Genomic DNA, 27,915 nt, shown 5'->3' on the forward strand with positions numbered 1-27,915 from the left:
TCCTTATAATGTCGCTTAGCAGCTTACCACAAGACAAAAGATACAGCTGAAAACACAGCTAACGTGATTTTTAAAGGAATTATATGTTAAAGAGTATTAATACACATCTTTACATTAGCAAGACTAAGAATTTAGAACATAAAATTTGGCAACATAAATCAGTAGCAAAGTTTTGCCCTGGTTATTGTTATGTCTAGTTCTGCATGTAGTTAGAGAGTAATTTTGTATTCCCGTGAGGCTTCTGGTTTTGGTTGCTGTACAACATAAAGCAATGGCCAAGACACCACGGTAAAAAGAGGACAGGACTGATGTGGTGTGAGAGATTTTTGCACTTTGGGTCTGACGGGGCAGACCAGTCATGCTGGGCATGGAGGTTGTTTCTGCTGTAGTTTGGCTGAGGAATGAAGCTGGAAAAGTCTCCAGAAATGGCCAAATTCACCTCATTTTCCCAGTCCTTCCCTGTATGGTGTGCTTAAACGGGCATTTCTTTCAGGAAAATTGTTAGGCATTGATGGCACATAGTTGCTGCCACTGCCTGCCCCTATGCAGAGCACAAAAGAAAAAAAAAATACAGGAATAGGCAACACTCAGGAAGGGATTGAGCYCATTGATCAATGGCCCAAATGACCCCAGCCATTGATCAATGATGATTCAAACATAAGTGAGCACAACTGCTGACAAGGCATTTTTTTTCCTCTCAGTCTCCACCGTCTACTTAATGCCAAATCAGATTTGCTGAAATAAATAATTCAGAAATAAAATCCAGACCCAGTGTATGGAATAATGGGAAGTTCAAGAATGACAGGATCAATGCGTTTTCTGTTGACTGTTGTTAAACAACAATGACTGTTGTTTAAATGGTAGCAAGGCTGTATTGTTACTGCTGAACAATAAAACCTGGATTACATCTGGAAGTGCATATCAGAGGCATCTACTAGTACCTGGGAAAACAGATTGTTTCTTGAAAAATACCTTTGTATCATAAATGCATGTTAAACCCAAATGAATGCCTCAGGTACTTTTTTCTTGCGATATTTTCTGCTTCTTTACTTACTTTTATCTTTACATCTTCCATTTTCCTAAGGAGAAAAAAAAAAATCTGCAAAAGAAATTCATGAAAATGACTGCAATTACTGATTCTGGAACATGAAATAGAACTTCCTTGAAATACTTTGGGATCTTTGAGTGCCTCTGGACAGATTTTAAAAGAAATCATGGGTTTTAGATACTTAAATGCCTTTAAAAGTCTACCCCATTGGTTCTGCATAAAACAAAACATGGGCTCTTTTTTGTTGTTGTTGTTGTTTTGKTTTTTGGTTTTTGTTTCCCCTGCATATGGYGATTTTATTTAGACACATTTAAAGTATATCTGCGTCTCAATTATGGAAAAATCTGAGCAGATATTGCTTCTTCCCATCTGGGTAAACTTTAAGTAAACCTCATATTTTACTGAATACACTGAATATAATTTTGCTTTTGCTCCTGGCAGTTGTAAATTTACCCTTTTCTTCCAGCAGTAGAATATACCTGACAGTAAAGGTTGGCGCCCTTACAGTAGCAGAAAGGGGGTCTTGTTGCCCCACTAAGCTGAATTCTCCACAGAACAGAAAGACAAGGGCAAATTCTGCTTCGCTCTCTTGAAAACTGACCGAGTTGCATTTTTATCTYGCTTTACTACACCCTGCCTATAGAATAAACTGAGATTGGCTCAGCCATACCATAAAACTATGGAGCTGAGATACGCTGTGTTCATTTAAATTTTCCTCATGGAAAGAATAAATGTAAGCTTTGTGACTCACCGCAGTTCCACCTATGCATTAAAACAGCCCTTACCTAAGTCTGAAATTGTGCAGCATGAGCGTATCTGGGCTATCCATATAGGGAGATGCATGTGTGCATGAGCGGTGCTTGATTTATCTGGAGATAAGCAAACAGAAATGGCTAGGCTGCGTTCTCTCATTTAGTATGAGAAAATATATGGGCTTTCTTTTTGCTTTTTGTGTTATTGCTTTCATTAAATATAAATTTTCTTCGTTAGGTATAAATTTTCTTCATTAAATATAAATTTTCTTCTTTGTTAAATATGGTTTTTCTGCCAGCAGTGTCCCAGGAATTCTTCCTCCCTAGGGGTGTGTGGCCTGCAAGCTCTGAAGCAGGAGATGGGGGCGGACGGTGCCTCCACTGGTGCCCCATTTAAAAGGATGTCCCTTTGGGTTTGTGTGGGCAAGCACTGAGGTGAAAGAGTCTTTTCAGTTTTGCCCCAAAGAGCCGAATCAAACGCGTCGCTTSGGGACACGCATTTCGCTCGGTTTTATCAGTCTCACTCTGGCTCGAAGGTCTTACAGGACCTTCCTCTCCTCTTCTACAGGCCGGCAACTCGTGCAAGATGTAACAGTTCCCTTTCTGGTCACTTTATAGCAGAAGCATGAAACCTAAGCTCCACACACGTAAGGTTGTTTTTCAGGTAAAGATTCATCCTTTTTGATAGACAAGAATCTGACCTTCGGTGGCTGGAATTTCTGCAGGAGGTTCCGTCTGAGCTTCTTTACTTTGCGCGGATGAGCTGCTTATTTCTGGATACGATTGTATTCCATAGGAGGCCGCAGGAAAAGCAGCGGGACACACTGCTCGCGTGGGCTCCTCGGGGAGCTCCTCAAGCTCCGTGTCGCTGTGTAAGGCAGCCTGCCAAGGAGCTGAGCGCCCAGCAGCCCCAGGGGACCGTCCCCGTCCCCGTGGGCTCTGCAGGGCCAACACTGAGAGCTCAGATTCCCCGCGAGCCGCAGCAGAAACTGTCGCTCATCTSCACTTTCCCAGTTGCAGGAAGGAAGGGGAGCGCGGATCCACTAAGCGGCAGCACTAGGCGTCAGCTCTGCCACCTTCCTTGACTTATTGCTTTATATGTGCGAAACTTTAAATATAAATTGCTACCCACTGACAGTCTCCTAGGTCTATTTTTTGGCTTGCATGGCTGGATTTAATCGTTTTCAGGACAGGTGGATGTACTCCCTGTTGGAGAATCTAGGAGTATTCTTTCCAAGACACTTTCCCTGGTGGGCCCAGGTTCGCATTCATCGGAAATTTCCACCTGAACGTGTTTTACGGATAATAATGTCAATTTACCAATAGAAAAAGTCATTGTGTCAGGTATTGCTCAGACCACTCCACACTTCTTCAGTGCACGCGCTGTCCCACAAACCGTATCACCTTTCACACATAAATAAGCTGCACCGATTTCAGATTCCACAACATCCAGGATGGAAAGCTCCCTTTTTAGGCCTATGTCCAGAGTGTAAAGATAATGTATTTCCATTTGTTTTGCAGGAGAGCTTAAAATTCATCTCTGAAGCCTGATTAAGATGTTCATAGGCTGTGCTTTACATACCACRGCAGCAGGGTTACAGTCTCCTGCGAGCCCGGCTGGATTAATTAATAAGTGAATCACTAGAGCTGTCAACTTATATGTCAAAAACACAAAGGTTTATATTCAGTTGGCAAAGACGCCCGTGCTCTCCACAAACATGTCCTCACACATTTCCAGTATCATCTCATAATTCCRCAATGTTTATTAGGGATTTTGATCATTCAGAAAACCACCAAAAACCAGATTCATTGTTTTGAGGCAGACTTGCTTCAGAAAGGTAAATGCGAGGAGACATATATGAGGTATTGAAGCCAAATAACAGCTTGTAGCAAAATTCCCAAGCAAATTCCAGTGCTGCCCCAGCTGCATTCCTGAGAAGTTGTTATCTATATATGGTGACGGCATGAAGCTGCTTAGGTACTTTTCCTGCAGACTGAAGCACAGGAAGTGCTGGAAACAGAAAAATCTGAGCATGTGTAGATCATTTTTTTGGGGGGGCTCTCCTGCTTCTGGAAAAGCAGCAATAATATCTCATTTGCAGCAATAATCCATCAGYTGCGATGATGCATTCCTGAAATGGGCTGTATGGATCCTACTGCAGGGTAGTTATGGCTTTTTTGGCAACTTCACTTCAGAGGTGGGAAAGAAAACAACCTAAAGTAGTCTGAAAGTTGACAGCTTTCAAAGAGAAAGGTATGCCCATGAAGAGTATTGCTCCTCCCAAAAGCGAAAGCAAGTGACTTTACTTGCTACGGAAAGCTTTCTCACAGAGCTGCTGTATTTTTTAAMGTAAATGATTATCATTTGAAATTGTGCAGGTCACCAAATCAGTAAAAAAAATCCTTAGTTGTGGTCTTCACATGTTCTCCAGTGGCTTCTGTTCACCCTAGAGGAGCCAAAGCGTAACGCTGTAGGAATCATCTTTATTTGCACTAGAGTTAGGACAACGTGAATATGTCTCATACCAGAGCCTTCTTTCTTTTCTTTTTTTTTGTAAAAAAAAAGTCAGGGCATGTGTTTCAGACAGAATAACATGTTGGCTTTTTTTTGCTTCAAAACTTCATGCCAAGAGGGCAGGACTAAATAAACAAAAGCACAYGCTCCATGAAGGACATTTCAGGCAACACTGATAAAAACGTTTTGAAGGTTACCAGAATTAAATTAAAAATTAATAAAAGAGAGTGTAGCTTTGCAACTCAAGGAGGATTTATGTTTAGAGGAGATAGAGCAGATCCTTTATGGATTTGTTCTCCATTATTATTATGGAGAAAAAACAGCTCACGTCCAATCTGCTGTCTTACTGAAGGATGAGCGTGGGACCACAAGCTGATTTATTGTCCATTTTAGTAAATAACTAGGACTTTGCTACCACAGGATGGGAAATGGTTATTATTTGTGATACATAGGTCAGTGGCTAAACTATAGGTTTATGGAGTTTTGTTAGCATGCCAGGAATGACATCTCCTGTAGGTACTGTGCCCTCAGGCAGGTGGTAGCTAGATTTTCATGGAAATTCAGTAATCACAGACTCCAAACGGCTGGAAAAGGCCTTCCAGAGCATCAAGCAAGCTGTGATCCTGGGGATGGGAGCCTTATACATGCCCGGAAATGCAGCACTGTCTCTGGAGCCGTCACCACCGCGTGCACTCATGTTCGGTGTCAATTTGTTTGCCTCGTATAAGATACACTTGTTATTTTCCTTGGAGCCTCTTCTGATGGTTTCTGTTTGTTTTTTTGCCATGCAAAAACCGTTCCCCGTATGATTTAAGCTTTGCCACCATTCACCTTCTACCATTATCCCTCACGAAATGCCATTTATGTGAGAAAACAGGTAGGGTCAGCGAGGTGGCTGCCGACTGTGTCGGGGGTGTTGATCTGCGCTGGAATGTGCTGATGAAACACGGCTGGGACGGGGCAGCGACGAGCCGGGACGGACGGGCAACACCGGAGCTCCCGCTGCTGAGTCGCTGTCAAAACTTCCTGCGGACCCCGCCAGGCTGTGAGGAAACTGTCCTTGCACTTGATTCCTTACCTGCAATGAAGTAATTAGGAGTGAGGTAGGCGCAAGTAGAACGGATCTCTCTTCTCCACCTGTCTGTCCRTGCAGATCGGGCGGCACGGAGCGAGCTTAGATGTTTTCAGGGCAGGCCTGAGCTTAGGATATTCTAGGAGAGCACGGGAAAGCACATGCACATTTGTGAGGAGAACCTCTGGTTTCAAACACGTAACCCCAAGAGACAGAATCAAAGCAGCGGAGCAGCCGAAATGCCGTGGTGAGAACAGGCAGGATCCTGCCCTTTCCTCAAGTCAAYGGACTTCCACTAGTGCAAAATACATCCTGTCCCAAAGACATTACTTGTAATAGACAGTCCACACAATGCCATAACAAAGTGAGTTTATTGACATTCCTCTATAGTGATATGATTGAATAGAAAGCACAGCCTGAGTATCATGTGACATTGTTCTGTCAATATAAGCAAAATCAGTCCCATAATGAGGACCTTTCCTGCTATTGACTTGACGTAGTCTTTAACAAAAACCGTAACAGACATTTCTGTTAGATAAATTGGAAGCTGCAGGGAATTTGGCTAATGGTACAATATTTACTCAACCTAGTATCTACTATCTACAGGCATCTGTTTTTCTACTAGAACAAAGGAACTACATGACTCACTAGAGAGAAAGTAACAATCCAGTCTTTTGGGCCTTGTGAGAACCAGAAAACCCACATTTAGTATATTGCAGTTTTTTATTTTTTATTTTTAAGAACGAACACTGAGGTACAGCAAGAATAAGAATAAAAAAGCACCGCATYTGTTATATAAAGATCTGTTGGTTTGCAGTTGACTGAAAGTGTTCAATCTTTACTGGGAAGCCCTATTAATAATGGCACTGTGGAGACAGGGTGAATAATTATTATTTCAACAGAAATTAAACTAATCTGCAGTCAAATTCATCCTTCTGTAATTCCAAAGCCTGTCACAGGATTAATAGCAGCGGATGAGTTTAGCTCATCCTCCGTGTGGCATATTTTCATTTCTATCTTAATTGATTTCCATGTGCAAATGCAGTGTCCTACTGTTCTCAACTGGAAGTATGTCAATTATTTATTACAGGGAAACTAGAACAAACCAGCAAAAGCCAAAACCAGTCCCTCCCTGCCCCCAAGCTGCCTCTCAGGCTACGCTAAAAACTCAAACCTCAACTACCGTTCACTGAAAAGTTTGTGGGCACTTGAGCAAAAATGGGTGAAAAGAAGTCCTCTGTGTCAGATCTGCATGAAACTCCGGATTCCTCTGTTTGGACCACTTTGGTGGTTGAATTTGGACTACTTACTTTTGGCTTGTGATAGCCACGGATCTCCCAGAACACAATAGTCAAGTTCAGCATATGCACAACCACATGAYGGAAACCCAATGCAACATGCTCTAGACTGCAGGGACAATATGTGTAAGGTTTAGACCTAATGCAATCATTTGGAAGGTACAGTTATATTTGAACGGGATTAAATCCTGCCTAGCTTAAGCATCTGGAGCAGTCAGTAAGAATATTTCAGGGCAGAAGACCTACTGATGGTTTGCAGTATCTATTTTTATTTATGTATCTTCAGCTTAATGCTAGCACAGCATCAGGATTTCATGAGCAGAAATACTTCTTTTCCTTCCCTCCCCCATTAACGCTATCACAACAGTCACTTCCAGAAATATAACAGCCTTCTGCAACCAAATTGACAAATTATCCATTTTCATTGCTCCTGTTGACGTTGCAAATCACAAAATCTTTCAGATTTCCTATTCTATGTCCTTCCCTTGCATTTTAAAATCTACTGATGCTGAGGTCTTAAAATAACCCAGCACATGTTTCAAGGGAGCAGAGGTGAAGGAATTGAACAGATTATGGGTTGGTTTTTTTTTAATTCACTGCTGACATATTTCACCACAAATCTACTCTACAGAAAATCCTAGAGTCTTTCCCAGGGGAAAGCAGTGACAGCAGAAATTCTGTAGTGCGTGATCGGCGTTTCGCCCGTGAAGGTGCAGGCCAGGGGAGAGCACAAGCGGCCCTGTGGGCGAGTGAACACTGTGCAAGGAGGGGCGCCTGCCTYGTGTCGCAGCAGCAGTGGCGATGACGACGCAGGCAGCTAATTGCAGGGGGAATGAGAGGTGAGGGAGAGGGGTTCCCCGCGCCATGAGCCCCATGTCGCTGCCCCGCGTGCTCAGGCGCTACCGCGGCCCCGAGCCGCACGGCCTCCCCTCGCGCCGCCCGCCAGGCCGGGCACCACGACGGCCCCACGGCACCGTGAGGCGCCCGTGCCGCTGCCCCAGCGCAGCCGGTGTTCGGAAAGCTCCTGGGCTGCGGGAACGGGGGCGGGAGTGCGCTGGTTTCTTTCCCTGTGTTTTAGGAAAGAGTATCAAWCGTCTTTCCCCCATTCTTGGCTTTAGCTCAGAATGAACCAAACAAACGAAAACAAACCCAAAGAAACCCAAAGCAACAAGGGTTTTGTGACTTTGATGCCATCACAGTCACCTAAGAAAGCAGCCTTTTAAAAATATTCTAGACTCGGAACTTGAAAGGCAGCTTTTGCCAAAGATTCGGATGGAGTAGCCAGTTAGTACTCTTTGCTCCCCAAGTCAGGAACACAGGGGCTGCCTGAGACGGCGTTTGCCGAGTGGGAGATGTGTGACACCTAACCTGGCTTGTGGTGTGTGAGGAGCGCCGGAGCGCGGCATGAGCGGGAATTTCAGGAGAAAGCCTTTCTTGTCTCAGTCACTGGGGTTTGATGYCGTCTCTGAAATACAAATATTTTTTATTATGCTACAAAAAATAGTTCTTTTTCTTAATAAAATATAGTTTTTAAATACTTAAAAAAATTGTAACTATACAATCTTGTAAAGATTGGAACGTTTATTATTATTATGTTAATGAGACAGCTCTTGATGCACTATGTTCTTTGACCAAACTGGGACCAACCATTTGGATGCCTCTCCTTCTTCTTCTTTACTGTTGGAAGACATCCAACTTTTGACATAGTGCAGGTCACTTTGTAAACGCTACCAGGAACACAACAARAGCCATACATGAATCACTGGGCTGTGGGGCCCGGTGCTGAAGGAGGCAGAAATTACATACGTTGACGATGGAGTTGGTCTCTCCTGGCGTGACTTGCTCTGATGAAATTAATCTGCATGTGACAGATGCTCTCAGGAAAAAAAAAGACAAAAAGACAACAAGAGTTTCATCACTACTGTGCTGGGCACGTGCAATAGGTGACCCAGAGCTACTTTGCGGAATAGTAAGCATCATTTACAGGGACTAGTCCAACRGAGCTAGTTTGTAGCTGAGGCCTTTGTAGGCAACTGCAGTATGAGTACTCAATATGAAAAATAATGTGTATTATAAAATAGATCCTCAGTAAAAGTCATACAATAAATTACTATAAAAGTGGCTGAAATGTTACAGAAGCAGAACGAATGGGGCAATTTAAATATCCCAAGTACTTTATATATTATTAACAAAAMGCTACTGTTTCTGTGTGTCTTTGGGTCCATCACCATTCAAACATCTATTGACCTAAGAATCAATCAGAAGAGTGACTTAAAACTCAAAGAGGGATGTCAATCGAGTGTGATGAGTTTCCATACACCACACAAGTACACTGGAAAGCTAGGCCAAGATATTTTCTCCTGAGAGGAGATTTATGSGAATAAGATGTGTCTGACATGGAACGGATCTCCTGGTGTAGCCAGGAGTTTCCTGAAGCACAGCTAACACATGACTAACAGTAGCAAGCCCCAAGGAGTGTGGCATTTCATGTGAGCTGCTAGACACTGTGTTACCTTCTCACTTACCTTCAATCCTACTTCACAAGTCTTACGCTTTGCATTTTATGCATCCTTTAACACCCTTATCGTCAGAAGTAAAAAGATACTTCATATTTCCTTTTCCCAGTTAAGACAAACACTTTCAATCTGAGATGGGTCTTGGAAAACAACGGCAGAAAAGTTTAAAAGTGGAACACAATCATCAGAGGTGTGAGGTGGAGCCTCAACAAAATCCATCCAAAGACCAGTTTTCTGCTGTTTTAATTTCAACCTCCATCTTCAGAGCTAGAATGAAAATTACACCCAATTGAAGAGGGTTATTTTGGAAGTAACAAGAGCTAGATCTTTAATTTAGTTGTACCTAATATGACTGGAGGGTCTTTGGGCTTACTCCAAGAGGAATTACAGCAAATCCTTAAYTCAAACAGAGTTACAGTTGCCTTCATCCTTGACAAGCACCCTCATTCTCTGCAGCTTCTCAGAAGACTAGAATCTTCTGCGTACAATGATTGCTGAGGCTGTGGAGATCTGCACTGAACAATGAAAGGAAAATGACATAAAAGCTAGAAAACAAAACAACAAAATCAGTAACCATAGATTAGCCCAGCCTGACAGAGAGTGAATGGCTTCTGAAACAGGGGATGGGATTGCCTAGACTTTTCATTTGGAATGGAGCATTTTAAACATCAGAAAACAAAGATCTGGTAAACAGAACCCAAGGGTTTTCGTAGAACATTCTTCTTATTTCCCCCTTTCCTTACTGCATACAATACTAAGGAAAGAGAGCCTTGTCCTTTATGCTACATAATAACACATCCTTCTTGAGTGTGCACAACCTTGTGCTTCTTGTGTGGTAAACATTACAACAGAGATGCCCCTCCAATATCTCTGAAGTGCAAATTCTCTCCAGCACTTGCAAGAAACAATCATAACAACAGTTGTTATGCTTTGCATTCATTGCGTTACAGGTTGGTTTTTAGTTTTTGAAGGTCTTATCTGCACCGTGTATCTGGGCCAGTTCCAGCTGATGCAACTGATATGGATCATGAGTTTGTATATAAAAAATCAGTTTTGCTCACAGTTGTCTTTCAGATGGACAATATATACAGGGAGAACAAGGATGGATGAAAGATATATTTGACCAGCTCCTAGTACTGGATTCAACTGGTAAGAAGTAAGATCGACTGTGGTTTGATTTAGAAGATGGGGCATATAAAAGCTTGGAATGCTTGATGAGGGTTTTTCTTTTTATTTTTTAATCAACGTAGATGGAAGTAAACATTTATTAACATTTGGTCAAGTGTAGCGTAACTTGCATTTGTATTTTCATTGTTATTAATGGAGGTATGTAGAGATATACAGAGACCTTGAGACAGTTGTTTTTCTATTGCATACAGACTAGCAGTCCATTGGAAACAGAGGATGAAAGCATGAAGGTTAGATCTTAGAGGGCGGCAGTTCTTCATGCACAGCTTTTATCAATCTTGATTTTTTTTGTTTGTTTTCAAAAATAAAACCATGGGAAATCAAGATCAAACGATGGTGGAAAGGAAAGGTGACATCATCAGCCAGAAAAACACCAGAAGTGCCTGAACTCCCTCATTCAAGTCCAAAGGTACTAGTTTCTTCAACAGCTGTCAACAGCTTTTCATACAGCATAGAATATGAGGGATAAGGTGGAAGATCCAAACGGTTGAAACATGTGTGTGCCCTGCAAAAGGAAAATACGCTGCATGTTAAATTTAATCTAAATAAACACTTTAATAAGGAAAAAAAAAAAGTCCTGCTGAGACTCAAGACATTCAAGCTCACTTAAGACATATAATTCTAACACAGAAATTGTAACTCTTAAAATAAAATTCTTGAATTGCCAGAGGTCACCCAATGCTGAAATATATGTGTGCATGCACATGCATATTTCAAACAGAAGAGACAAGCTGTTCCTCCCTTGGATCTTGCAGGCATCCACAGGGATCTTCATGGAGGAATATCCTGGAGGTCAAGGAGGAATTGTGATATTAGATCAGAYAGAGAGAAAAACACCACCACTCTCATTTTGGTTGCTTTGAGATTTACCACAAAATGCAACTCAGCTGTACATCCAACACGAGCAGCTGGTGAGTTTTGCACCAGTGGCCAGGCATAATGTGATGAACTACGGTGACACCATGGGCTCACTGAGTGCTTATAATGCGACAGGGCTGGCTGGAAAAAGAACATTCAGGGATCTTGAATCCTGCTAACTGAAGAAGAAAGATTGCTAAAAAAGTTCCTCCAAGTCATCTGTAAGCCATCTGCTGCAAGTTCGGCCCTTAAATGTTATTATTTATTTGTGGTAGCCAAGGCGGAAACAAAATATTTTCTTCCCAGAGCAAGCTGCCAACTCGATGACCCTCTTGTTCCCAAATTCTGTCAGTACGTTTACCCCCAGTTGGCAGCATCCTCAMAAGAGCCCCTGCAAGGGGAACCAAACTTGCCTCCACCTTGTTGCAGCTTTGCTGGGGGCAGCAATTACACCCTGCTGCGGATCCCTCTTCACTTGGTGAGGAGCCAGTCCCTGCCCCAGACAGCTCATCCATTTACACTGACTGGAAAACACAGAGCTCAACGAGCATGGGGACACACTTCCTTTTCTTCAGTCAACTTGGAGGTTACACGATGTGAAGAATCTTTCTGTTTCCTTTTGCTCCCTCTGTTAAACGTGAATTGGCAAACCGCTACAGAAGGAAACACAGCCTCAGTGGCTAATGATGTCTGATCATCTGGGCCTCGGTGTTGTTAGAAGAAGGGGAATTGTTTTCCTTCTATCTTCTCCAGCTCACTTCTCTCCTAGCTCAATGCAGTGCTACTTTTTCAGTACAGAAACTGAAGAGCTATCTAAAGAGTGGACCCTATTGGAAATCCTGTTAGTCATCTCTTCAGCCACACATGAAGTCAGAAAAACAGGATACTGGTAGAAAGGCTAGCTAGAGACTTGCAGGTTTGAAAGGAGAGATTTATCAAGCGCCTGTGGTAAACTAGGCAAATGGGCAAATGAAATAGCTAGAGGCATGTGATCTTCACTGTATCACGCTATTTCAATTAGGAGAGCTTTACCATCCTTTTTCCCCTTCCTAAGAAAATGCTGCACACCTGGAAGTGCAGAGTCACGCCAGCGCTGGCGCGCGCTGCAAACGTGACTCTGCTGAGCCCAAAGTCACTTCTCTGTATGATGTTCACCTTCGGGCACGTTCAGCTGTCTGAAAATGTGGCATTTCTGCCAGCTCTGTCTTGYACTGCACTAGGTGGTGCCACTATGTCCACAGCCAGTGGTTCTGCTGCTTATTTTCATGCAGGCTTTTGGCTGTTTTGTCCAGTTCTGGGCTCCCCAGTACAAGAGGGATGTGGAGCTCCTGGAGAGAGTCCAGCGCAGGGCTACCAGGATGATCAGGGGCCTGGAACATCTGCCCTGTGAGCAAAGGCTGAGAGAGCTGGGCCTGTTCACCCTGGAGAAGAGGAGGCCGAGGGGGGACCTGATCAGTGTCTATAAATACCTCAAGGGAGGCAGTGAGGAGGAGGGGGGCGGCCTCTTTGCAGTGGTGGCCAGCAAAAGGACTAGAGGAAATGGCCACAAGCTGAGGCACCAAAAGTTCCACAGGAACTTAAGGAAAAATTTCTTAACAGTGAGGGTGACAGAGCCCTGGAACAGGCTGTCCTGTCATTCTTGGTCAAACTCAGACTAAAGATCAATTCATTTTCCTATTACAAGGTTCACAGAAGTAGGTTCCTTACAGAATGTCTCAAAGAGTTTATTGTGGGAAGAAACTATTGGAAAGACAGAGAGATGAAGGAAGGGAGGAAAGGAAGGAGGGAGGGAGGGGGGAGGAATGAAAGAAGGGAGGGACGGAGGGAGGGAGGGAGAAAACATGTCTAGAAACATCAAAGGATCATACCAAGCAATGCTCTTGTGTTCTCTAGTCCAACAACTTTATACTAAAAAAAATCTTTCCCTCCAAAAAGTCCCACCAACTCAAAAAGGAGAGCTCATTTTCAGCAGYACTAAGCAGGTTAACAACTCTACCTTCTCAGGGTGCAAAACACAACATATTGCTGGCTAAAGGGCAGAACCTCAGGTCTGGGGAACAAACGCAGATCTGCTGCAACTCCAGAGATGCTGATCTCTGTCAATCTTATGGCTAGGTAGTTATATGCAAAGTTGTCTGGTATGCTTTTCGTGTAGAGCCCAAGTGGTCCTTTGCTGTGAAGGCCACAGTGTCTTGTCCTACAGGTGGGTAAGCTCCTTCAGAATGGAGCTGACTCTCTTGGTGAGAAGGACTGTGTAGACATATTCCAGGAGACGTGTGCTATTTGGTAGTACGGGGCTTGATGTACATTTTGGTGTGAAAACATTGCATGAGCAGAAGAAGAAATAGTCACTGCAATGAGAGAAGTCTTCTTTTAATTAAACCTCCAGCCACGCAAGCCTGCTGACATTTGAGAGGGTGTTGGGGAAGTGAGAGGTCTGGAAGAAGAATTAGATCAGTAAGGGCTTTCATGGAAAGCATTCTGGCTTCTCCAGAAGAAAATGCAAGATAAAGTCATGTAAACCAGTTCTGACTCCCACATGCTCCCATCCTCTGGTAAAGTAAAGCGGTAAAAGGATCGCTTAAAATTTCACCCTTCCTGGCCGCTTGATTTTATTGCTCACAGCAGTTTTAGGAGGTCCAAATTCTTAATCTCACTGACTGTTCACAGTGCTATTTCTTTCCASAATTCTCTCTAAAAATTATGTGTTAAGCTTTTAAGTTTTTGCATTCTTCTTTCCTTGTCACTTCTGTTAATCCCCATAATGATGAGAGTCCAAAGGCAGCAAATGCACACAGACTCCCTTCGATCTGATTCACAGSTTGGACCTGCCAACTCAAGGCACACTTGCATTTTGACACAACCCTGCCAGTGAGACACAAATCGGACGTTTCTGCTTTTCACCTTGCTGTCTTTAAACAAACCCACAAGCCCCTCTGGATCAACCTCAAGGCTCACAGATACCTACTTTTGTTCCTTTGGTTTGTCAAAAGGAACACCCCTGTTCTGTCTGGGAACCAGTGAATAATAGATGAATGTGGACTGGTAGATGATAGCTATAAAGAAGARAGGAAGAGGAAACAGAAGCAAGGGAGTTAAGGAAAGCAGCAGCCAAGTGCACACACACACTCTACTGGGAAAAGAGGAAATGATGAGAAGAAAGTTCTTTGTAGCCACACAATCTTTTTTAATTGCTATATGGGATTCTTGGGATTTCCCTTTAAATATTTTATCATCTAATAGGGACAGAAATCTCCTACAAAAGGTCAAATGTTTACTAGCACTGATAATTTTTATCATATGGTAACTATGCTGGTAACTACTAGTATTGCTCTGCTGAATGAAAATCTCTTTTGATGGAAGGGTAGGGTAGTTACAACTCAGCACTGATGGGGAAAAGACTTAATTGTGTCAAATGTGATTATTTAAATCACTGGAGTATATGCTGAGATCCTTATTTCACTGTTATTCCAGTGGATCTGACATGAGCTTTGTCTGTGTGTAGAATGGAACCAGAAGATGGGACGGTGGCAACTGCAGGTATTCAGAACTTCGCAGGCTGAGACTTAAAGGAAAGGAACTATTTTCCCTTGTGCCTATAGTGGAAAACATTGCTTGTCCTTTGAACATGCATTTTTCGAGCCAGATGTTCTGCTCCTACAAYACTGCATGAAACTATGTTATTCCAGGTAGCAAATCACCAGTACAAGTAAGAGAAATAGTCCAATGTTGTGATCTATTGCTGGTGGTCCTGCATCACCACTTTACCCCACTGGTACATGTTCTGGTAGCAGAACTCCTCCTGATGAACAAGAGCACCAATAGCTTAGGAAAAAGTTTCTGCCTTCCCAACCTTCCTGAAAGGACGTGATCATCCACAGTGCTCTCCAGAAGCACTCTAGGTGTTACCTATCAGTGGTTATGCTTTTATGTCATTAGGTGACACATCTTTGCTCACTCTAGGCAAACTGTGTTGCAGACTCTATCACTGAAGCACAGGACACAATGTAAGAGGGAGTCTCCAGAACACATCAGCTGTCTGGAGCAGGAGGGAGAAAATATAGGAAAATCCTGGGCTCTTCTAAGTTATCTCAATCCCCTGTAAATACTTTGGAAATCTCAACACTTTGTCAGAGATCTGCAAATGCAAGGGCCAGACTAATATATTCCCACTGATCCAGCTTCTGCTGGGACTACAGGAAAGCCACGTGCACCAGGTGTCTGGATCTTCAAGCAAGCACCTACTACACCATCTCTTGGGTTATCACATCTACTGTGGGCCTAAGAACTTAGGCCTCAATCTAAGCCCACGAATGGCCAAATCTGATGGTTGCTGCAGCACACGGAAAAGCTGTCTTTCTTTCCCTACATCTCTGAAAATGTGCGGCAAGGGGAGCCCTCCCTGTAAAGTTGGAGGAATTGTTAGTAGGAGTTGRGAATTTGTTACGGGTTATTTTAAACAGGTAAAGTTACTGTGTATCATAGGGCCAAAAGGTCTACAGGATATGAYATATGACTTTTTTTAGCCTCTAAATCTAAGTAAACACATAACTAAATCTAAATAAACACAAGCAATCCACGATCAGGCATTTAAAAAAAGAAAAGTTTAAAAAATATTTATTTAGTTGCTTACCTAAGGATTTAGGGAGCCTCCAGGTTTAGCCTGTGTGTTTTATGTATTTCTTAACACTGTGTATACTTGGCAGCATACCATATTTTCACAAAAATACAGGTAATAAATTCAGAGTGATCAAGCTGTGTTTATTCCCCCTGAGCAAGGGCTGTTTCTTTTTCCCCCRGCTACAATGAACCCGGAGCTCTGAGACTTCTAAAAGGTGCTAACAACTTTCACCTGGAAAAGAGGCCTCTTTCAGGGAGGGCCAAGGGCTTGGCCAGCAGCAGACAAACCTCAAGTTGTTAATGTGAATATCTGGGGCAGACTCAATGGGGCTCGTCAGTACCCCCTACGTCCACGCAGGAGAGTTCAGCAGAGCAGGAGGAGGCCGGTTCCCCCTGAGAACTGCCTGGGGCAGCCCTGGGCTGTCTCGGTGCCCACTGTCCCCTCTCGCCCCTTCCCACCCGAGCACAGAGCGCTGCAGCAACGCTGCACTTTGCGCCTTGTGCTCTTGGAGGTTCCCTCTGYCTGCAGGCAGCAACGCCCTTGGTCTGCTCCGAAACCCACATACAGAACCAGGCTGTATCACAGCTGCAAGGCCTCAGCCCAGAAAACCAGCTCTCAGGCTTCCTCTCCTTCCTAGCTGTTCCGTTGGCTGGAGTGCAGAGGACACRAGCCACTTCACTGGCCCTACCTGTCTCCACTTGCTTTTAAATCTCAGTGTCTGCATCTTGCTGTCGTGTAGGCTCTGGATCTCTGCATAGTCCTTATGGACTTCAACTGATCAAATTAAATCAGAACATACCAGGTGTGATTCAGCTGAGATATTCTAAAAATCTGTGGTAAGATGGGGATGAATAATAATTAAGAATACTCTCTTCCTTTTTCCTGAGCTTCAGCAGTCAGGAAGACCTGACCATAAGACATGAGCTGAGAAAGTCTGCTGATGTGGTGCCCAGGCCCAGCTCCCGTGCACCCCACTGCGCCAACAAGGGCTTGAATATGCGTCTGCTTGGACTAAGATGCTGCCCAAATTTGGGCATTTCCTCTCCAGAGAGCTCTGGAGGTCCTCTCAGACCTGCACTGTAAAGCATGCTCCTGTTTTAATAGCATGGGTGGCAGAAAACTGGAAAACTGGATTAGACTCATGATTAATTCACTGTCTGAATACGTCCACAAGGTTTGACAGAACAGATTTTGCAGTGTGCCATGAAAGTAGATATAGTATCCTCTGGATTGCATCTGCAAGCAAATGATAAAGTCCAAGGGACTGTCTGAAAGTGCCTTTTGGCCTGCCTGGTCTCGGGCATTTCATGGAAGACTTGACCTAATTCTAACCTGGAGAAGGTCACCTTTCTGGTGACCCTGGAGAGAGTCACCAGAAGAATTGAACGCAGGCAGCTAAGCTGTGTAATGTGAGTGGGGTGAGAATTTCAGGCTCCTCTGGCTTCCAGTTCATTAATTTAAATGGCAGTAGGCAATAAGGACCCTGGAGTGATGCAGGAAAGCTTCCTTTGGAGGGGAAATGGTTGTGTGAAAAGTCACCTAGCAAAGGTATCCTACAGTCCCTCAGATGCAGCCCCATGAAGAATGCTTTGCATTGCAATCTTGACRGTGTGGAACCTCAAGCAGCTGCAGGACACTCAAGAAAAATGGCTCAGTTGAGAGGAGAGGTATGAGGGCTGATCAGGGATAAAATGCTGGAGAAGAATGCAGAACTGAATTTATCAYTGGCTGTGCCACCACTCTCTTGGTTGGCCTTAAGTAGGTAGGACCACCCCTCTGTGCCCCCCAGTCCCTTTGTTTAGAGAGGAAGATGAGCCCTTCTTTGGGAGGCATTCTGCAGTCTGCTGGCTCTGTATGACATTATGGCTCATTTACTCCTAGCTGGCTGACTGAAATGTARCAAATTTGGGGTATTATCACCACATGGTCTGAAGTCTTTTTACTCAGTCTCCTCACTGTAAAAAAGTCAGAGCATCAGAGCAAATGGAGGGATTACACTCAGGTCTCTGGCCAAAACTCAGAGGCAGATTTTGGCTTTTGCGGCTCTGTAACCATCTCACAAGTATTTTTACTGGCATTTTGGAGGCAAAGAAAATAGAAGCAGCTGACAGGCTCCTGCCGGTCTGGATCTGATTCAGAATCAAGTATAAGATGACTAGGTTTGGATCTTGGAAAAATTTTATCTTAACCATTTCCCAGGATTCAATATAGCTCAAACTGAGCCTGCAAATCAAAAAGGTGGCAAAAGAAACATCTTTTCTCTGAATGCCACTACAGAATAAGCTGACGCTTGTCTCTGCYGGAGTTTTAGGACGTCCTTATTTTATTCGTGATCCTTCCCTGCAAGAGGCCACTTTTCGCACAGCAAATCCTCCTATTTTCTCAGTCCCAGTCCTGGCTTACCTTGGGAGGGATGTTATTTTCCCCCATTTCTCTATACAGAAGCGCCGCAGCCCGTTGCTGCCCCGGAGCGCCGCAAAGCCCTCGTAGGGCACGCTCGATGTTCCCGTGACGAACTGCAGCAGCCGCAGCCTCTGCTCGTTGTTGAACCTCTCCACTGCTGCCCAGAACCACCGTATGACTATGTGTCCATCATGGTAACCTGGGCACGAAAGCAAGAGAGAAGAGTTAAATTCACACCCGCTAGTGATGACGGTAACATGAAAATATCAAAAAATCTTGATCAAAGTCCTAATCTTATGCAGTATCTCTGGATACTATGAGTAACTATGAGTAAGTTATCCCAAGCCCTAAAACTCAAATTAAAATCCAAGGTACGTGGCCTCTCACAAAAGCCTTGGCAAGCATGGGGCTATCTGCATGAAATAAAAAKGACCAGTAGTACAATCCCACACAGTGTGCGTCCTGATGGCTTAACAAAAAAAATTCCTATTTCCCAAATACCTTTACTTCTGGGTTATGTTAGTGTCCCACATATGGAGTGCAGTTTGCTGCTGCACATCTTGCCCTGGCAGACTTCCCACCTCAGGGGCTCTCTGCCTTCATTTGTGCCAGTGAAAACCAGCATAAACCCAGGATAAATCTGTCTGCTGAAATAGCAGTGCTGAAAAGCATAACTTGAGAGACCAGTCCTGCCTGTGCTTAGCTGAGTTTTTCAGATTAACACAAAGGTTGGGCAGTGAGCAGCAAAGACTTATGCCTTGTATTTCAGCGGARGATATGTGAACCTCAGGGACCTTCCTTTTGTAGTGCAGAACTGGTGGATTTCAAATGTATCCGTCATTCAAGAAAGCCTGGATAAAGCACGTGCAGCATTTAAAGCAAAAGTAAGTCATCTTGATATAGTTTAGGTGGAGGGGAACAGCTAAGAAAGATCTCTATTTTGTTGAAGTGTARTTGAGAGCAATGGAATTTGGCTCTTCCACCTCCTTTCCTGCTGAAGCCAAGAGGACTTCTGATATTATTTCCAAAGAGGCCGAAAGTTCATTCAGAGTCATCAGAGTAAGTAATGTTTAGTTCAAATACTTTATATTCTTTTCAGTTGTTATTAGTTAAAACTCCCGTTAAGTCAGTAGAAATTGAGACTAAGTAAAAACTGCTGTGAAGGAGCAATTTCAGTATTACTAAACCTGTTGATCAAATCCTAAGGTCTTAATTATTTTGTTCCATGGGTTATCCTTCACAAAAACTTTCTGAATGAAATAATTATTGCCTTCAGGAAAAGCAAAAGGAAAAAATGGACAAAGTCTTTCCTGAGTTAGACTGGAAGACCATCCAGCAAGCTGCTAGGAAGCTTCAGCAGAGAGTTTACCTCCACGATATTCTGTGTTGTTACGCCAGTCATTGAGATCTATTTCTGCAGTGCCAGCAATAACCAGCTCCAGTTCCCTGGCATCAAAAACGGAGACAAGCCGGGAGTCGACGACCTAGAACACAAAACACTTGTAAGCACCATGTCAGGCTGGAAATAAAGCGGCTGCAAGGTCTTCTAAACCTGTGGCTCTGATGGTCAGCTCCCTAACTTGACAAAGGCTGCATGCAGATGGAAAACTTTCACTCTGAGAAATCAGTGCTCTTCAGCCAGTCTGCTGGTGCTTTGAGCTGCAAATAATACTGACACTTGAGGTGTGAACAGAATAAAACAACACAAGTGGAAAGGCATAGTTTGCACAGAAGATTTTTCATTGTTATTATCGGTTCTGACAAGTGATTTTGATGGTCAAATGGACACTAGATTTGTAATATGGAGAATTTCTTTTCTATTTTTGTTTACATTGGAATATGTTTACAGTTATTCACAGAAGTCTCAGATCTTCAGAAACTCTCAGCCTCAGAAACTGAAAGTGCAGTTTTGACTTCGCTGAGGTGCATCTTCTTGGTGTCATGGAAAGGAACGCTTTAACAGTCTGTAGTATCCACAAGGGAAAAAAAAATATATCAAAAATGAAACAACCCGGGGAATCACATGAACAATTTTGTAGACCGTAAGGGGTCATCCAGCCAGTCCACTTCTGCAGCAAAACCTCTGACCATTTCTGTTCAGCTACAAAGCCACCCTAACCAGTTTCCAGCCCCAGTCAATGCCTGTGCATGGTCTCCTAGTGCCATCAGCTAGCAGTACTGTTTTGTGTGCTCGTTACCTGTTGTGTCATTTTTCTGAACTTCAAGATTCTTTTAGTTTACTGACTATAAGCCAACTAGTTTGTAATCCTTGAGTTTGTTCTTTTAATTTGTTGTGGCAGGGTTAAAGGTTTCAAACCACCACTTTTCTTACTATGGGAATGGACAGCAATGATCTTCAGTGATGTTCTACCTATGGCTTGGCTTCCTTTTCATCATTATGCTTTATCATACTCACAATACACATTTCTTCCATCATCTGCAATGTTCCTGGCTGCTACAGATTTGGGTGCTCCATTCMTGTCCACTTCTGCCTATGAAGCCATTCCATAGGGTGCCAATGCAGTCTAATTTAACCACGGGGTCATCAAATTAAGAGGATTAGTGCGAGATGATGGCAGCATCATTTGACACTTACTTCGTAGAAGCCACGGACCAAGGCCTCTGTTTGCTGAACAACTCCTCGTTCGACACGCCATTTAACCATTCTCTCTATGTACTCCTTTTTGTTCTTCTCTGTCACTGCTGTATTTGCCCCTCCAGATTTCAATTCTCTTTCTGTTACCTATAGAACAAAGAAATGGGGTAGCAACGTATGGATCACTTCCACTTCAAGCTGTGCTTTGAAAATATAAGTGGAAGATCCATACAGCAGCCATATTTTGCATTCTGCCTGGGCCCTTCATCCATCTGTAGCACAAATATAAAGGATAATGAGAGCTTTTCCTACCCTCTTCAGTTTTCTGATGCTATAACAATGATGTTTACTAAAGATAGTGAATGAGCTGCATGAATGCATATTCATTATTTCTATTATTTACACATTGTTTATATTATTTATCTATTTATTAGCCTAAGAGATGGCATACAGCGTATATTCAGGTCACTTAGCTCGAGGGACTTACAGAAACATCGTAAATTATGGAAACGCTCAGTGAGTCACCTAATCTGCAGCTTTGTTGAGAAACAGCAAGAACGAGTAAGGTTGCATGTAATAAGTTAGGAATCTGCAGCTGGTGCAGGTTAAATGCCCCTCTGTAATCACTGCATCGCCCTGGAGTAGCATCCTGCAGAGGGGAATGCTCCGCCTGAGCCGGCGCCCTGCGCTCCTCAGGGCTGTGCAGCACCAGGATGTGGCTGCTCAGAACCACGATTAAACACTGTGTGGCTTTAGGCATGCCCTTGTCCAAGTGCTGTGCAGCTCCTGCAAGACTTCCCCAAAAAAGCCTGACGTGCTGGTGACTGATTTCTTCAGCTTCTCATTACCTGTGTAATTTCAAACACAATTAATGATCTGCACTTGAAAACAGCCAAACAATGACAAAGGGTCTCTGTTTTTCTCTTTTGTTCAGATAGGTTCAAATCACAGCTGTGAGCTAGAACTCAGAATTATGTTTCAGAGCAGTAAGGAGATGTTTTAAGTCCAAAAGGAAATGCTGTGGACTACATACAGCTAATTTTCCCCTTATACCATCCAGAAGACTATGTTTTCATGAAACCTTCATGTTAGATCTCAATGTCAACAAACTTGATGGATTTTCCCCCGCTTTAGACTGTCCTTACGTCATCTACCAAATAGCAGGCCAATCTCACCCAGTACTTTTGCCTGAGTGGAGTAATTGCCATGACATCCATATATATTGGAGGAAGTCTTGGCAGAGCATTTGCTAGTGCATAAAAGCCATCRAAAGTGTTCAGTACGGTGAGCAGCTGCCACCTCTTGGGTCCTGTAAGCAAAGTCTTCAAACTGACATCTAATCCCCACCAGTAAGACTTTGGGACTCTTGGTTCTACACAGTATCTTCGGTATTAGGCACCTGAAGGCAGTAAAGACTAGTGGTCCTTTATGATAAAGGTTACTAAAAAAAAAAAAAWGACAAAAGAAGATTTGGCCCCAAAAGTTAACAGCTGAATTCACAAGCCAGAAATGAGGCAGCAAAGAAGGGATGAAGTGAGTTGTCCGTAATAAAGTCATCATGGAAGCAGGAAAAATGCCTGTGTCCCATCTACAACATAGCTGGTCAAAAAGCCACTCTTTGCTTCCTATACCCTGCCCTTGAAATGCAGCTTTACAAATATTAGCAGAGTCCCCACTGTGTTCTGTGGTTATGTAGAGATCCAGCAAAGCAGCATCCAGGTAGCATTTAACTGGTCAGGTATTTTTGACATGCAAGAACTCCTGACTGAGACCCATCTTTGAGTAAAAAACGTGATTCCTTGGGTATTTTGCTATCAGCAGGTTTCAGAAGAGGGGGGAAAATCAAAGTCTCACTTTCACTTAGGATGCCTGAATTCTGACACTCTAAATTCATGGTGAGAATAGTTTTTTTTTCCATCACTAGTTCTAGCAAGGTTAGTGTCTAGTACTTACCAAGTCATAGACAACATGCAAGCTGGCATCAAAATGTGGCTCAAAGTGCTCTTTCGCTTTAGCATAACAGTATCTGCACAACAAATGATGATTTTTTTTTTCTCTTTGGAGCCACCTTCTTTATTGTCCTCCGCAGGCTCCTTTGCAATTGTCTAACTCCTTTTTTGCGAAGTTTATAATCAGTAATTAGAGCACCAAATGTTACCTTCGGATGCACCAGGGCAATTCAGACTGCGATTCTTGTTCACCTTTGTAGTCTATGAATGCAAATACAAACCTGTCTCATCTGTCACTGCGAATCTATCTGCACGTTTACGTCTGTCTGTCTTCATTCATCAGTCTTACATAGCCATACCTCCCAAGAAAACTGCTGCACTGTCAGTTGAATGTCATGTAAACTCTCAGCTCAAACAAACAAAAAACCMCTGCATTTAGGTCTGTGAAAAACAGTGTTATCTTTCCTACTGAGGCCTCTTACTTCAGTTCCTCTTCCTCATCATTTTGATTTCATCCAATTAACTCTGTTCATCCCTCACACCCTTTTCTCTTTCCTGTTTCCTTTGCCTCCATTTGAAGTCCAAGCAGACCAATCATTTCTGAAAACATCCTCTAAAGTCTGGCTTGCTTTCTGCTACTCTCCAGCTCCTTATTGCTGAGCTCACTGTTTATTCTCAAGAGGGTCAGAGCTCCTTCCCTGCAATACSAGTCCAGCTCCCCACCATCCCTGCAGGCCTTCACTCTGTACAATCTGCTCCTGTCAACTCTGCTTTTGAGGTCCACGAGCCATTCTCTGTATATTCCAGCTGATCTCTCCCTTGGACACTAGCCATCAGCTAGCACAGTGATTAACTTTTATCCTTTGAGCTTCTGTAGCTCATGGCAAGCTCGGTTCTTCAGTCTGTCTAGCTTTTAGCATCTCCTCTGATGCCTTTAAGCATCTCCTGAATTTTTCTTTGGTCCTTTCCAAGTCTTTCCCTTATTTTTCACTCCCACATTATTAAGAAGGGCTGTTTTCATGCAAACACTTCCATCCCTATTTATTTATACATCAAAATCAACTTCACTGAAAATAATCCTTTTTTTCCCCTCCCCTCTTTTCCTTAGGTGCAGAACAGGTTATAACTGCAAARAGGATCAACGCTTTGGTACAAGCAAAAAAATCCATAGGAAACCCTGGCATCTCTTCTGGCTGCCAGGCTGCACTGAAGCCAGGGCTGCTCCCTCTTGAAGCCAAAGTTATCCAGATCTGCGAGGCTAAAGGGAATCATCTGACTAATACAAAGGTAAGCAGTAAAAAATATTGTAACTGCAAGCATGTACCAAGATGTCAGCAGGGTGCAAGGTAGGTGAAGAGACACAGAACGTAACAGGAAAATATCTGACAAAACCGTGATGAGAACTGCCACATCTTTCAGCACCTGCCGACTGTTTTTCTTCCGTCCTGAACCCCATCCTTTCAGTCTCATCAGCTTTAAGTTACATTGCTAACATTCACTGAATGCCACTTTGGTGTGAACTACACCCTGGAGAGAAGGGCTCTACTCCACTTCAGGGAATTCCTCCTGTTCAGCAGTGTGTGGCTCAACAGGCCTGCAGGGGAGCTGCGGCTGGTATTTTACATTATAGAAACTAAGAATAGCCATCTGCAGTGAACGCAGGTGGCTTGAAAGAAAATAAAAGTTATTGAAAGGCCAAAGGATCTGTTCTGACAGAATGGTGTTCATCATGCTCAATTCTGTCAGCTTCAAAATTGTTTTTCAAATGTTTTGCCTAGGTGTGCTCACCTGTCCAAACACCTCCTCGTTCACTGTGAAGGTGAGATCCAGGATATCTGTGATGTTATTGTCCTTCATCCACTGCAAACTCTGATGGAACTCTTCATCCAGGTACTCCAAGTCACTTAAATCACATGGCCTGTTGTGAGGCAAGACAAAAAGATGTAGCTAAAGACTATTCATGACTACTGGCAGGATGACTTACTATTCAGAAAATGAACCCATTTGTGATAAAGACCTAACATAAAGCTCATGTTTTCTTGGCTTTGTTAACATCAGAGCCTGTTTCACAGACCGTCTTAAGACACTTCTGGAAGTGTCTGCTTGGCACRACTGGGCTTGAGGCCAGTTCTCTTGGCTGCTGGCACTATTTGCTGTTGGAAGGCATCCCTGGGGATTGATTTTATGTGAGTCTTGAGGATGCTCTGCACTTCAGAGTACATGCTTACCTTCAGCATGGACAGGCCCCACCATGCTGTGCCTGGCTGCTTCCATGCATCCCTCACCCTTGAGGTGAGCTCACAAGGCTGACAGAAGGCAGACCGGGCAGCCGAAATTTCCGGAGGACATTGCTTGCTGAAAGGGTAGGTGGGTGTTATGAGCAATCTGGTCTAAATTCCCCCAAAGTGGCAGAAGGATGCAGGGAGGAGTCTAGTTTCTGGCTATTTCCAGCTCTAGCCAGCTCAGAAACAACACAGACATGTAGGACTCATTGACCTACGTGCCTTGGTGAATGGCCATGCAGGCCATCAARTGGCTTGACCACCATTTGTGCTTGGTTTCATGCTTATACTCACAGCCTTAGTAGCGCTTTGTAGAACGGCCTCGTGAAGAAAGCGTCAAGAAGGTACTGATGGATGAGAGCAAGGCCAAGAATACGACCACTGAACCTGAACCTGGGATGTAAAAATACAGAGTCAGTGAAGTGCAACTCGGGACACTCAGCACACGAACTTACACAGGTAGGAGTTGTGCTTTGTTTCTGTCTCAATCACTTGCATATATTCTCTTCTGTTTTTAATTGCAGCTGCTAACACCATCTCTCACATCTCTGATCAGTAACGGATCTTTTTTTATCCATCTCCTGCAGTACCCGTACTGCCTGGTGGCTTTGGCAGCTGGCACACTGCATGTTCTTGTGCGCAAAGCCAATAAACACTCTCACCGTTCACTTKCTGTGATTTTTAGTTGGATGCTCTCATACAGATCAGCTCCATCAAACACTACATTCAGCCAGATCAGTACTGCACTCCACCTTGTGTCAGCAAAAGATACATTATCTGTTTCAAAACAGCCACAAAGAATAGTTGGCGAGGCCACATATCCAGTTTCTAATGGCTACAACTCTAGGTGGAGCTTTAAAGTACTTGAAAAGGGAAATGAGTCATTGTTGTGATCAAGAGCACATATAAAAATCAATTAACTAAAGCTCATGCAAACCACTGCCAGACCACTTTCCTAATTGTGATGCTCAGCTCTCTTCAGTATAACATACGCTTTTATGTTTTTTTGCTTCCTAAAAATGACAATCTCCCTCTCACTTCAAGTACCTTCAAATAATGCCTTATTTTCTTTACAATTGTGATAATATGACACGTGATAATAATCTGCTGTATTTTTCTGCTACTTATTAGATATTCTTCCATCAAATCTGTTTTAAATCAATAGTCTCAGGAAAAACAAAAACCAAAAAAAAAACCAAAACCAAAAAAAAAAAAAAAAAACCCAGAATTCATATGAGTTCAGGAGAACTTATTTTTGTAAAAACACAATCCTTGTCACCTATCCAAAACTCATTTATTTGTAGAAAAGTCTCACATCCAAGTGTGAGCACTGCAAGCCCAAGCTGACTGACACTGTAGTGAAGTTTTTCAGCCCRAAAGAAGGAGCAGATCAAAACCCCAAGAAGCCCTTCCTCCCACTGTGGGGAGCAGCGCAAAGACCCCTCCAGCCCACGAAAAAAACACGGGCCTTGTTGTAATACAGGCAGCACAGAGTAGCTGTTCAGTCAACTTTATACCTGGGGGACAGTACAACAAGTGCTTAGTCTGTCAAACGGGGCACAAAATAGCAGGCTGGGGGCCCAATTAGCATTTACATCACCCCGGGAGCTGCCTCCACGTCCAAGAAAGGTGCCTATGGTGCACAGCTGACCGCCAACAGAAGCGTGATTATATTCCCCCCTTACAGCTGTTTCCACATCAGCAACAAAAGGCAGCTGTTGGGTCTCGTTAGGACCTGCTGCACTCCACTTGTGCTCCAGCACGAGTTTTCCAGCAGAAAGCCATGAAAAGAGGGGGAGCTGACACAATGGAAGCACAGTGGAAGCCAGACGGCTGAAACCCCAGAAATGCTGAGCCTGTAATCCATCAGTTTTATAGCACCTTTAGGATCTATAATCAAGTCCGTTTGTCCTAAATAATGCATGTCGGCTTTTTTTGGTTTTACTCTTCATCTTCTCTGCCCCCCCACCCACCTTCTGCTTTGCATGTTTGGAAAGAGAACCCTGAATGAAAATGCTCTGAGCACGGAGTCTTCCTCATCCCACTGCCCACCTCGTGGCTACTCAGCCGTGCAGAGCTGGGGAAGCTGCAGCCATTCGGAATGAAGCAAAGCTGAAAGGAAATTGCCAAGAGCAGCTCACTRACTTTGGAGCTCTGTTTCTGCTGAGAAATTGCCTGAACGTGTGAACGGGGTCAGGTTTTCTCCTTGTTACTCACATCACCTTATACCTCCACATGGCTTTGGGGGATTCCAAGCAATAAGGCAAAGCTTGCGTGGAAGGCGCGCGCATCTGGATAAGGTGTTTACAGTCACCAGCACATGTTATGGTAGCAGTAAATGGAAAGTTTAATTTGAAGCAGTGCTTTATGGCAGGATTGCATGAGGCCACGCAGAGGCCCTGGGCAGCGTTTCTCCGTGAGAGGACGACGTCCAGCGCGTCAGCCTAAACCTAAGCAAACATGTGCYGAGCAACTCCGTGTTGTGTGGCCTGTGGCGCTGGCCTTGCACTGTGAGCCCTCCAGGACRTGTCAGGACACACTCAAAGTGCAGGCCTGACTCAGGTGGCGACATGGTCCTAGGCCTTTTGATGGGCCTGCATTTAATGGGAAGTCCAGGGCCAACTGGTCGGGCTGAAGGAGATCAATGTAACAAAACATTGTCATTACCTCCAGGGAGAGAGAGGAGGAGGGGGCCGGCCTCTTTTCAGCAGTGCCCACTAACAGAACTAGGGAAAATGGCCACAGACGGAAGCAACGAAAGTTCCACGGGAACTTAAGGAAAAAATTCTTAACAGTGAGGGTGACAGAGCCCTGGCA

At 43.7% G+C, this 27,915-nt stretch overlaps 1 protein-coding gene across 1 annotated transcript; it reads right to left on the reverse strand.

The window, feature by feature from the left end:
• Window positions 1-9,959: 9,959 nt before the first annotated feature.
• Window positions 9,960-26,664, reverse strand: LOC112953623 (E3 ubiquitin-protein ligase HECW1-like). The gene is made up of 7 exons (XM_026046710.1): window positions 26,616-26,664; window positions 25,393-25,491; window positions 24,605-24,734; window positions 20,868-21,014; window positions 19,641-19,755; window positions 18,272-18,470; window positions 9,960-10,894 (listed from the first exon to the last, which is right to left on the reverse strand). The coding sequence occupies exons 3-7, from the start codon at window positions 24,671-24,673 to the stop codon at window positions 10,783-10,785; spliced, it is 642 nt and encodes a 213-aa protein (XP_025902495.1). The 5' UTR covers window positions 24,674-24,734; window positions 25,393-25,491; window positions 26,616-26,664; the 3' UTR covers window positions 9,960-10,782.
• Window positions 26,665-27,915: the final 1,251 nt, after the last annotated feature.

Source organism: Nothoprocta perdicaria, unplaced genomic scaffold, assembly GCF_003342845.1.
Source record: "Nothoprocta perdicaria isolate Ctin4 unplaced genomic scaffold, notPer1 scaffold_457, whole genome shotgun sequence".
NCBI lineage: Eukaryota > Metazoa > Chordata > Aves > Tinamiformes > Tinamidae > Nothoprocta > Nothoprocta perdicaria.

What these genes read in the sequence shown, in the direction of transcription:
- LOC112953623 (XM_026046710.1), bottom strand. Translation starts at nt 24,673, where the DNA reads ATGAAGGACAATAACATCACAGATATCCTGGATCTCACCTTCACAGTG. An exon ending in TGGTCCGTGGCTTCTACGAA is followed by an intron (nt 19,756 to 20,867) that starts GTAAGTGTCAAA and finishes TTTGTGTTCTAG; the next exon opens with GTCGTCGACTCCCGGCTTGT. An exon ending in AAAATAACATCCCTCCCAAG is followed by an intron (nt 10,895 to 18,271) that starts GTAAGCCAGGAC and finishes TTCCTTTTGCAG; the next exon opens with GGCACACACATGTTTCAACC.